Genomic DNA, 11,963 nt, shown 5'->3' with positions numbered 1-11,963 from the left:
TATCCTCCCCCAACATTTCCCCAAGGCTTGTCTTCTGCAGACAAGAAGAATTATTCTTTTTATTATACTGAAATAGAACTAGACACATTAGCTTTTTTGGATGCTACATCATTTTACTAACATTAAACATGCAGTCCACTAAAACTCTGGGTCTTTTTTATGTAAACTACTTTCTCACCACTTTCTGAATCTTATTCTTACTCAATTGATTTTTTGAACCTGATATAGAACTTCACATTTAGGTCTCATAAATGGGTTCTTATTAGTGAAAGCTGTTCCATTCTTTAGATAAAATTTTTGTATTCTGGTTCAGTCATCCAATGTGTTCAGTATCCCTCCTAGCTTTGTATCACCCCTTTACTTTGTATCATCTGAATCATTGATAAAAGTGTTGAATAAGACTGGACATCAGACAGAGGTTTGTACCATTCCACTAAAATCCTTTTGTTAATCTAAGAAACTCTTATCAATCCATCAATACAATTTTGATACAAATGAATGAATGAAAAAGCATTTATTAAGTTCTCACTGTCTATCAAGGAGTATGCTAAATGCTGGGGATATGAATAGAAAAGGAAGTAGGTTTTGTCTTTCAAGGAGCTCACACTCTAATTGGAGGAGGCAATACTTAAGAGTTTAGCTTCAGGGCAAATGGCAAGGCCTGGAGTCCTTAGGGTGTATTTGTATGTAGGATGGCAGTTTCCAGGGTTCTGGAAAGTGTAGAGGGAGGTCCCCTGCTGCTGCTGCTAATAGCTAGCATTTATATAGCACTTAAAGGTTTGTAAAATGCTTTACAAATAGTATCTCATTATCATGGTAAAGCCCCAAGGACCTTAGAATCCAGTGGTAGGGCGGATGATAGGGCCTGGTGGACCTTCATTTCACTAGAAAGAGTATAGTTTTTGACTCTCATATCATCTCAGTGGTGTGAACAGTCACTGCCAGCCTTAATAAGGTGTGAGTAACCTGGGGTAAGGGGGAGGGGTGGAAGGAGGAACAGGAGTGGAGGGGACCCCAGTAGTGGATCTTTCTGTTGCCTAGCTGCCCTGGGCCTTGGAGGGTGATGCAGAGGTAGATGAAATAATATGCTTATTTAGCCTGATCTGAACCTGCCTAACTGTACATTCAAATAAATGTATATATCCAGTCCACATAAATATTTTGGCTTATATGTGGTAAAGCGCCCCTGTACAGATCGGTGTACCTATTTGAACAGCCATATGGGACCTATCTAAATACAGAGAACAATTTAGGTCCATTCTCAACCAGAATATCAACATACTTTTTAAAAAGGCGGTTAGTAATGCAAATGTTAAATTATCCCTAAGGAGCTAAACAGAATAAGCAAAGTCTATTAGAAGATACTCAGGAGACGTTTATGCTTTGAAAACTTTCCTTTGATTACTTTGGAAGGCAGAGAAAGACAACTGAACTATTTCTCACTTGGGCAGAAGTTGGTTTATTTTATTTAGCACAAATCAGAGTTAAAAGTTTTGAATCCTTGTAAATGGTTCTCCATACTTGAGCCATTTAGGTTTGGGTCTTCTATCTGGACACACACACATGTGTATGTGTGTGTCTATGTATGTATAGATACATGTATGTATAGATACACATATGGAGATATATGCAGTCAATTAATAAATATTTATTTGTTTATCACTATTATGTGCCAGGCACTGTGTTAAGTGCTAGAAATACAAATATGAAAAAGAAAGACAGTCCTTGTCCTCAAGGATCTTATAATCTAATTGGGGAAGAGAAAGCATAAAGGAAACTGAAAAGAGGAAAGGGACTGGGGAAGAAAGGACCCAGAATAGGGGCATGGTAGAGTCCAGTCTAAGGAGTAAAAGATGGGAAATTCTATGTACATACATATATATGTACACACACACACACACACATATATCATCACATATGTATCAGCATCATTGCGTTTCGACAACTTTTTCTTTATCCTACAACAACCCTGTGAGGTAGGTAATATAATTATTATCCCCCATTTTATAGCTGAGAAAAGTGAGGCTCAGAGAAATGCAGTGACACACACAGGGTCACAAACCTAGTGTATTGTGTTTGGGATTTAAGCTCAGGCTTTCCTGACTCCAAGGCTCTATCCACTACACTTCTCTTAAAGGTATAGAGAAATATGTTGTAATCACAGACAGAGCCAGGATTCAAATTGGTTCTTCCAGTCAAATCTGTCTTTTGAAATCACTTTGTTTCTTCCCAGAGGCAATTTTTTTCCAACACAAATAAAGGCTGACCCGAGGATGCTGTCTCTGGAGGGAAGCAAAGTGAGTTCAAAACACAGATTTAATCCAAGAAACTCTCACCAGCTGGTTGGCTGTGGCCATGGACCTGAATCTGAAAAGAGCTAAAATATCCCTGTGTCTTCTCTGGAAATAACTGTTCCCACTCCCTTTCAGGAAAGAGGCTACATGGTAGCCACAATTCATCAGAGAACTATTAGATGGCAGTATTATCTCAATGTAGAACCATCAAATGGCAACGTCAGGGAGTAAACAAACCAAGATGTTGCAAGGAAGATTTTTATGACTATTTCCTCTGGGTTACAATGTCAGCAATTTCAGCAACACTCATTGATGCATGATGGTATGTTGTCAATTAGTCAATAAACATTTATTAAGTGCTTCCTATATGTCAGGCACTGTGCTAAGTGCTGGGGATACAAATATGAAAAAGACAGTTCTTGCCTTTAAGGAGTTTATCTAATGAGGGAAGAGGATACACAAAACAAAGCTGATAAGTTGGGGGTGGAGGGGGGAGAAGAGGGAAGATACTGGGTTGAGGCACGATAAAATTCAATCCTAAGGAGTGCAGCTTGGTGGGAAATGAAAAGTGGCTGGCCTAGGAATCCTCTTTAAATAGAGGATTGAAGAGGAGTTACTGTTGTTTTATGAACCAATTGGTTAGGTTTTCCTTAGGCATACCTAACTAGAAAAAGTCATTAATAGGATACAATTAAACCATTTTTTTTTAATAAGAATGTAACTCAGCTTCCAGGATTTTCAGGAAAAGATTAGAGTGAAGAATCAGAGAGGCCCACATAAGCTAGGAAATGCAGAGAGCAGATGAGCCCAGATGCTGCATTGAAAACGTGATTGGAGCAAGACTGACAGCTGTTGGAAAGGACTGCAGAGGCCGTGAGAATGAGTCAACTCAGTTCCAGTGCTTTCTTCTCTCCCTTCCCTCAGAGTGCTTGCTGAAGATGTGTCCATGAGTTTTCAACTTGTCCAATCTTTTCTTTTGTGTCCCCTACTTAGATTAGCTGGGAAGAGGAGTGGTGGGATGGGGCATTATCCATGCTGCAACAATCCTGAAACTATTTGAAAGTCTTTTGTTTTACTGTTTGGGGTTCTATACTATGGTATTGTCTTAATAAATCACATAGCCATTAAGAATAAATTACCAAATCCTATGAATTGGGGGTTGTGAATGAGGAAGAAAGAAAATTACAACTCATATGATAGGGGCTTGAAGAAGACAGTTGAGGAGGATTTGGTATTTTTGGAAATTTGGGGCATATTCAGTGTTAGAGAGGTCTTACCTTGAAGGCAGAAAGAGCTGGATTCAAGTCTTGTCTCTGACACATATTAGCAGCATGACCTTAAGCAAGTCATTTAACCTATTAGTGCTTTAGCGAGTTCTCCAAGTCCTTAAGCTGCAGAGAAGTGGTAGATATACAAGCATTGATAGATGGAGTTTTCTCTCCTGGGATTTCGGTGTGCCAATGAAATCACAGGTCTAGTACCTACCTTTATCCCTATTCCAAATCATGTCTTAGACAGTAGTCAGAATGCCATCTGGTTGACAATTAGTATGTTATCACCATTTAGCTGGTTAATTAATTAATCACATGACATTTTACTGCCCTCTATAGTTACAGAAAGCACAGGAATGAAGTAGGTGTAGGTGACTATTGCATGGCAGAACTTCTGTCATGTGCACCTCTATCTAGCATCTACCACCTAAACTGCTGACACCAAAAATTATGTTTTGATTAATCACTAATTTGCACTTGGATGAATGAAGAAAGCACTTACTATGTGCAAAACACTGGGAATACAAATAGAGAAGTAAAATGGTCTAGTCTCTGCTCTCAAGGAGTTCACATTCTAATTGGGGAGACAACCCATTTGGAAGGTTTCAGATGCAAGTCAGAGGGAAAGGTCTCATGGTCCTTAGGGTACAGTGGCAAAGCAGAAGGCAGTGCTTCTTCTTTAATGTCATTTCCACCAATAAAATCATATCAGTTTCTGATGATAGACCATTTGACAGTGTCAAAGACTTTGGTGGCAAGAACTTTCTTTTCTTGGACATCAGTAGATGTCCCAGAAGGCTGGAGCACCTTTAGGAGTAGTTGCCAGGCCATATCTCCACAGGATTTGCATCCCAGGCTGATGTTTGAGGATACTGGGCTAAAAATATTGCTGTTCCCAAGGTTCTTGGGTTCAAAGTTCTAGGTGCTCCCTTAGGGTCTGAAGAGAGAAGGTGATCAAGGTGGTGGTGGTATTTTGATTTGTCTGGCATATGCTGCCCTCCTGTCTCTCCTTCAGGGCTGCCTTGTTGCTTCAGCTAATCTGGTTTTTCCTACCTTTTGTGGAGCAATCAATAAGTATCACTGGTCTCTTCTTCATGGGACTTGCTTCCCCTGATGATGGCTATGAGGGCTGGACTGGAAGCAGAAATGATGGTCTGGGGTGGGGGTGCTGTCTTCTAGGGCTCCTGTGCCTACTGGTGGCAGTTGCTCAGCAGTTGTTGCTGACAGTGATGAGGAAGATGGAGTCCATCTCCACAATGATTTTGCCCTTCAATGATGGCTGTGAGAAGTGGACTAGAAGCAGTTCTGCTGGTTTAGGTGATCATTGCTATATCCAAGGCTCTTGGGTTCAAGGTCCTGGGCTGTCCTCATCAGGGTCTTAGGGAGTGGTAGTTTGACTTACCTGGCACATGCAGCCTTCTGCCTGCTTGTAAACAATGTGAAATATAATTTAGAGCAAAAAAAAAAGTTTTTTTTAATGCAACTCTGTTCAAGTTAAATACTTTTCTCACTATATTTCAGTTGTTATAACTGCTGAATACAATTAGGTGCATTGTGTTGCAAATTGGAAGTGATATATAAGAAAACCCATAAGCCACATACTTTTAAGAAATCCTTCTGGGCTACCATTGCTCAGCTCTGGAATGCTTGAATTCAGGATTAAGCATTTAATTTAACTCCAAGATTTAAACTCCCAAGATTGGAAATGACCATTTCTCAAGATTGCTAGCCAATTAATAAGCATCAATTAAGCTAGTGCCTGTAGTAAATGCTAAAGATACAGAGAAAAGCAAAAAAAAAAACAACAAACCAAACCAAAAACCAGATCCTGCCTTCAAGTAGCTCGCAGTCTGATGGGGGAAATAACATGTAATCAAAAGTATATAAAAAGATATAGACAAGATAAATTGGAAATAATCTCAGAAGGAAGGCACTAACATTAAGGGAGTTCAGGAAAGGTTTCTTTTAGAAGTGAGACTTTAGCTAGGACTTGAAGGAAGCCAGGAGGTGGAGATAAGGTAGGAGAGCATTCCAGTCACGGATGACAGCTACAGAAAATGTGCTGAGTTAGGAGTGTCTTGTTTGAGGAACAACAGAAAGAAGGTCAATCTCACTGGATTGTACACAGAGGGGACAAAACTAGTGTAAGAAGACTGAAAAGCTAGAAGCTGGCCAGGTTGGGAAGGATTCAGAACTCCAGAGTATGTTCTATTTGATCCTGGAGTTTATGGGGAGCCACTACAGTTAATTGAATAGGTCAGCCTTGCGCTTTAGGAAGATCAATTTGATACGTGAGTGGAGGATGGACTGGAGTGGGGAGAAACTTGAGGGAGAGACCAACCAGCAGTCTATTGCAGTAGTCCAGGTCTGAGGTGATGAAGCTAGGTGGCACAGCGGATAAGAGCATGGGGCTTGGAGTCAGAAAGATCAGAAAGACCTGAGTTCGAATGTCACCTCGGACACTGACTAGATGTGTGACTCTGGACAAATCACTTAACCCCTGCCTGCATCAAACTGGAGAAGGAAATGACGAACCACTGCAATATCCTTGCCAAGAAAACTCCATGGACAGTTGGCCCACTGGGTCATAAAGAGTCTGACATGACTAAACAATGACCGCAAGGTGATAGAAGACTTGAATCAGGGTGGTGGCAGTGTCAGAGGAAATAAGCGAGTACATAGGAGAGATGTTAGGAAAATAGAATTGACAGGACTTAGTAATAGATTGAATATGGGGAGTAAGAGGTAATGAGGAGTTGAAGATGCAACTTAGATTACTATTCACTCAAAAAAGTGACAAAAATGCAGGTGAAGGCATCCAGAGATCAAGTCTTAGGCTCATGTACAGTCATGTGTTTCTGATGCAAACTGTCATTGCCCAGAGGAGAGAAAATGTATGACAAGAAAGTCCAAAAGGAAAGGGGCTCAGCCATTTCTACTGCTTTTATAGAACCCAGAGTAGGGAAATTCTTCCAAAAAGAGTTTGCTCCCCTTTACACGGAGGCAGCGATGATCACAAACCAACTATATTCACTACAGACTAATCAGGAGTTTGATGTGACCTCTCTGCAATCATGTTCCCCCAGCAAACCGTGGGAAGAGGGGCTGTAGGTGGGCAACAGGTGGGTCTCATGGTGCATGTCCAACTCCACATGAAGTGTTCCTTTCTGACAAGGGCCCTGTAATCTCATCAAGTGAGGTGAGGGTACTCATCTAATTAAACAGGAATGCTCCTGTTCACTCTCGCTATATATTGTCTATATCTATTCCTTATCTTTGCCCTAAGTGATATGTCAGTGTGGCCATGGACCAACCGCCACCCATGCCAATATAGTCATGAACTCTGACAGGAGGGTCTATGAAGGTTCTGTCCCTAGGCCTTTGACTTTACTAACTTGTGTAAGCTTGCTGGCAGGGTGACTCCTCTGCTTGGAACTTGGCCAGGAGACTCTGTCTTTGGCAAGAGATTGCAATACTTTTTCAACCTGCATGATTGCTGAACCTGAATTCAAAATATGCTTCTAGAACCTTCATGATCCTTGAACTGGGCTGGCTTCCTGAATGTAGGCTACCACCTGTCCCTCTTTTTTTTCTGGTACTATTTTTTAAAACCTGTTTCTAGCACTCACTTCTCTCTTTCTTTTCTGTCCCTTGTTGCTACATCCTCCAGACCAGTGAGCATGTTGTCTAGATTTTATTTATAAGAGAAGGGAGAAGATACGATATACCAGGATAAGATAATAAGATGTGCATATAAAATAAAACTCCCAGATTGAGTGACACCTAAACTTTCTAATCTAATTGTAACAAAAGTTTCCTAGACCTAGGCTGATTCTCTCTCGGGACTGGGCAGAAGTGTCTAGTATCTTCCCTGTTCTAGGCCAGAATAGAATCTTTTCTACAAGAACACTCTGAAGCTGATTTTGAGATACATCTACTTCGGCTCACTGAATTGAGTTCGTTGCTGGTCTCCAATCCCTATGTCTCAGTTAATTATTAAGCCTCCTTAACTGGTGTGGTAGGTTTATGGTATTCCATATTTCTACCTGTTATCTCATTTCTTCCTTCCTTGGACTCAGATAAATACAATGGGGTGCTGACAGTTCAAAGGTTGAAATACTTCGACCGTTTCCATGTTACTCACAAAATACACAAAAGCCAACCTCTTCTCTTACTGGACTTGATCTATAAATAGGATCCTTTCAGACCAAAATGGTCTAGTCTTTCCATAAGAATCACGGGCTATGCCTCAGTGGCAGTTCAGTGCCACACATAATTACTTCTGGAATGTGTAACATACAACAGTAATCCTTTATTGTTCAGCTGCTCTGTTTTCGTTCTTTTGTGGGGTGAAGGACTCCTGAGAGACAGGCATTCTCACTTTATACCTTCAGCCTTTAAACCCATACTTTCCATAGTAGCATTATATATTGTGATTGGATGCAGATGTATAACATGCATCATAATGTACTTGAGCCTTTGCTAATTACTAATAAGAAATCATGCCAGTTTGTGGCAATATCAGTATAAATTCTGCTAATTGCAACTGCTTTGGCATTTCTTCCTGGGCATCTGATGAGCAGATGATTCCCAGTCTTCAATTCAGCAAATATTTATTGAGCACCTAAAATGTGAATGGCTTTGGACTAACATCCTCATCTGATGCCTCTTGGTGTGGAGGTGAACTTGGATTCTCAAAAGCTATGTCATGAAAACACAAGCACTAGTGGTTCCTACCAAGGTGGTAGTTTGGAGTTTGAAGCTAATGATGGACTATGTATGTCTTTGTTGTCTGAGGATCAACCTGGTTAAGTTCAGAGAAACTTGCTGCTGGGTTGGCTGCAGGGTGATGACTTTTTTTGGCTTCAACAATTCTTCAACACTATTATGCTATAGAAGGAGTTTTTTTTTCTTCACTTTCCTCCTACCATATAGAAAGGTTTTGGTTTGTGTCATTGGAGAGAGTGTACATACCCACAAAATTACATCTCCTTGAATACAAAGTATGAACAATGCACTGTGCGAGGCACTGGGCACCAATCTTTTCTTTGGCAACAATCTCCAATTCTGCATTTGGAACAATGCCTACCATGTGATTCTGTTGTTCCTGAAGATTCTGTTCAGATCCTCTTCCTGGCAAAAAGAGGAAAAGATATTGATTTGACACCACTCCAACTTTCCTTTATCCAGTCATATTTTGACTTCCTCATAGGCTTCAATGGAACCATCAGCCCCAAATACTACCACTAAGATTTCTCACTATTTAGTAAATCTTAGGCCTTTTATTTTTCATTTGGTAAATATTTATTAAATACTAGCAGTGTGCAGAGCCCTGTACTAGGGTATATGGTAGGGGTAATATTGAGATAGAAAGTTTACTTAAGACCTAACTCCTGCCTTCATGAAGCTTACAGTCTGCTTGTTTCCATATGCACAATTAAGGCTATGTTTACAGAGGCAGGATAGATGGATTGATACTTAGGATTTTACTTGTCTAGCTGGATTTATTTCTATCAGCCTAGTTTTCTTACAGATCTGTTTCTGAGATCACTATTTTTGAGCTTTAAAAAGTGTGTTTTAATTATTTTTTAAATAATCTCTTAAAAATTTTTTTTGTATATGAATGGGTCCCATTTGTGCATTTGTAGATAACTTGTTTTTTCTTTTCTCTTCATCCTCTTTTAAAAAGAGGCAGCACAGTGTAGTCGAGAGTGCTTGCTAGTGTCAGAAGAGTTGGGTTTGAATTTAACTCCCATGTTTATTAGCCCCATGATTTTGGGCCAGTCACTTTACTGTGCTTCAGTTTATTCCTCTGCATTATGGAGCTAATCCTTATACCATCTCGGAGGGTTGTAGTGGGCAAAAGGTATTTTCCATCTTAAAGTACTGTGGCCATGTGATGTATTATTTTATATTGCTTCATCAGTTGCCATGGACAAATGATTTATCAACTGGTTGCCACCGTACTAGTGATGTTTTTTCCTCTTCCTAGCTAGGTCGGCCCTTTTTGGGCACTCAATGCCTTTTCTTCGTGGTAAAACTTGTCAGAACTTGAGCCTTATAGATGAATAGCCTTTGAGAAAACAAGGTCAACAAACCCCAAGACATGATAAGGCAACAACCTGATCGGTCAAATCCGTGGCTCCTCAAAAGGAATTGGTCAACAATCCACACAGGAAAACTCAAATAGATGGAAAATGCCTAATTTCCCAAATGATGTTATGCCAGGTATAATTTACTCCAAGGTTCCCTATGAATCACAAAAGATGAGCGTTCCCCATCTATGCAAAGGGGATTGGGGAGAGGAAAGCCCCGCATAGTGGTTACCCTGGTGACTAGTCCCGCCTTTTTGAGGAAGGAGAAGGGGCTTCCCAGCCTAAATGCCTTAATTCCCCGTTCAGGGGAATTGATCATGATTCCTGATCCCTTCGTTTGCTAACAATAATGTGGGAAACATCTGCTTACTTCATTCCACCCCGTGAGAAATGCTGGTTTATTCCTATGAGAGTAGGAATTGTGTGTGCTTAAAAGTGGCTCCAGGGTAAATCGAGGTTTTCAACCAATTAGAAGCGTCTCCCAGCCCCTATTCCCGTCCCTCCCCACATTGTGCCGGGGAGTCGTCACGCATGCTCTGTTGCTCCCTAGTCTCAAAGGTTGGAGAGGCGGGGGACGTAAGGGGTGGGAATGGGGGGGCGGGGAAAGCCGCGCGCTCGCGCACACGCATGCGCACTGTGTCCCTGTCGTCGGGCGCTGACTCATAGTCGACGTTCGCTCGCTAACGATCCGGTCCCTCGGTCTGCGAGTGTTTTGCCCCTCGCGCGACTGTGGTCGTGGGCGCCATGAATTGCGAGAACTTCGCGGCGGGCGAGCGGTTGGTGTCCCCGGCCTACGTGCGGCAGGGCTGTGAGGCCCGCCGCTCCCACGAGCACCTCATACGGCTCCTGCTGGAGAAGGTACCAGGTGCCCGCCCCGCCCCCTCGGGCCGGCGGCCCCTCAGGGAAGCCGCGCCCAGAGCCCGGGGGGCCGAGCGCCCCGAGCCTGGGCGCCCGTGCCGGGGCTTCTCGGGCCTGGGGGTCTGGGCGGGGCGTAGAGAGGTCTGGGTTGTGTGCCTCTGGGCGAGGGGAGTGAGGTTGGTACGGGCTGTATGTAGAGGGCGAAGTCCACCCCTTCTCCTAGAGCCGCCCGCGGAGTGGCGCCCAGGCCTGACGTCAGTCAACAAACATTTATTGGGCCTCTGCTGCATTCGGACGCTGTGCTGAGCAAGTGCCTCCCTCCTCCTCCCAGGGGCGAAGGTTGAGAACATGCCCAGGGAGCCTTGATAACGGTGGGAAGGCGGTCCGGCGTGCCTTCCGCTCCATTTGTGTGGCCGTGGGCGTGTCACTTCTCCCCTCTTGAGCCTCAGTTCCACATTGGTTAAATGCGGTGTGAAACTTGCACCGAAAGGCAGCATCCCTCAGTGGTTGGGCCTTGGATGGGCCTTGGACTCTGGCCTATCTGGGTTCCAGTGTGATTAAAGGCTAGTCCCTTTACTTCTCAATATCCCCAGGCAGTTAAGACTGTGATTTACAGAGGAGCTGTTGATCTGCCTAGGTGGAAGTAGAGTACACACCTAAGGAAAATTTTTTTAAAAAGTCAGTTAACGTTATGTGCCAGGCTCTGGAGATGCAAAACCAGGGGGAGGGAAGAAGGGTGGGTTCTTGCTCTCAAGGAGCTTACAGTCTGAACATTGCACAGGAGGAAGCTGAAAAGGGAGGAGGGTAGGGTCAGGTACTTGGTGCAGAGCATGATGGAGAAATCCAAAGGAGTGCTGCTAGTAGGAAATAAAGAGGTTGACTGGCCTGAGTGCCCTCCTTAGATGGAGGCTTTGGGAGGAGCCTACTCTGCCTGCCAGTTCTGATAAGATGTGAGTACCAAGGCAGATGCGATCTTGTAGGATGGTGAAGTTCCAGGTGGCCTGATGGAGTGCTGCTGGTGGGAAATGAAGACATGGCTTACCTGGGGTTCTTAACATGTTTTGTTGTCGTGGACCCATTTGGCAGTGGTCTGGTAAAGCCTGTGGACCCGTTTTCAGAATAATTTTTATAAATTATAATGAAGGACATAATAAATTTCAGAGATCAGTGGAAATAAAATGGACCCCTTCTTAGAATAATTTTTTAGAAATCATTATTGAAGTTAGTGTAAATAAAGGTTTTTTCCATTCAAGTTCATGGACCCCCTGAAATCTAACCCCAGCAAACCCTCTGGAGGGCAGTGAACCTAGGTTAAGAATACTTGTTCTTTCTATCTCACAAGACTGTTGAATTCTATTCAGCATACATTTTTAACTTTGCCCTGTAAAATGCCCTAGGTTAGGTTTTTTTCTGGACAAATGCTTCTGTGGAAAGCACTTAAGGGA

General features: G+C 42.6%; 1 protein-coding gene across 1 annotated transcript in view; it reads left to right on the top strand.

Moving 5' to 3' along the window:
• The first annotated feature begins 10,310 nt into the window (after positions 1-10,310).
• SEPSECS (Sep (O-phosphoserine) tRNA:Sec (selenocysteine) tRNA synthase) overlaps positions 10,311-11,963 on the top strand; it is a 70,250-nt gene continuing 68,597 nt past the window's right edge. The window contains exon 1 of the mRNA XM_027836502.1: positions 10,311-10,518. Within this exon, the coding sequence (XP_027692303.1) occupies positions 10,405-10,518 (114 nt within the window). The 5' untranslated portion in view covers positions 10,311-10,404. The remainder of the gene's footprint in view (positions 10,519-11,963) is intronic.

This window comes from Vombatus ursinus, unplaced genomic scaffold (genome assembly GCF_900497805.2).
Source record: "Vombatus ursinus unplaced genomic scaffold, bare-nosed wombat genome assembly UNPS02014818.1, whole genome shotgun sequence".
In the NCBI taxonomy this organism is placed as follows: Eukaryota; Metazoa; Chordata; class Mammalia; order Diprotodontia; family Vombatidae; genus Vombatus; species Vombatus ursinus.
This window is presented reverse-complemented; position numbering and strand designations above follow the sequence as displayed.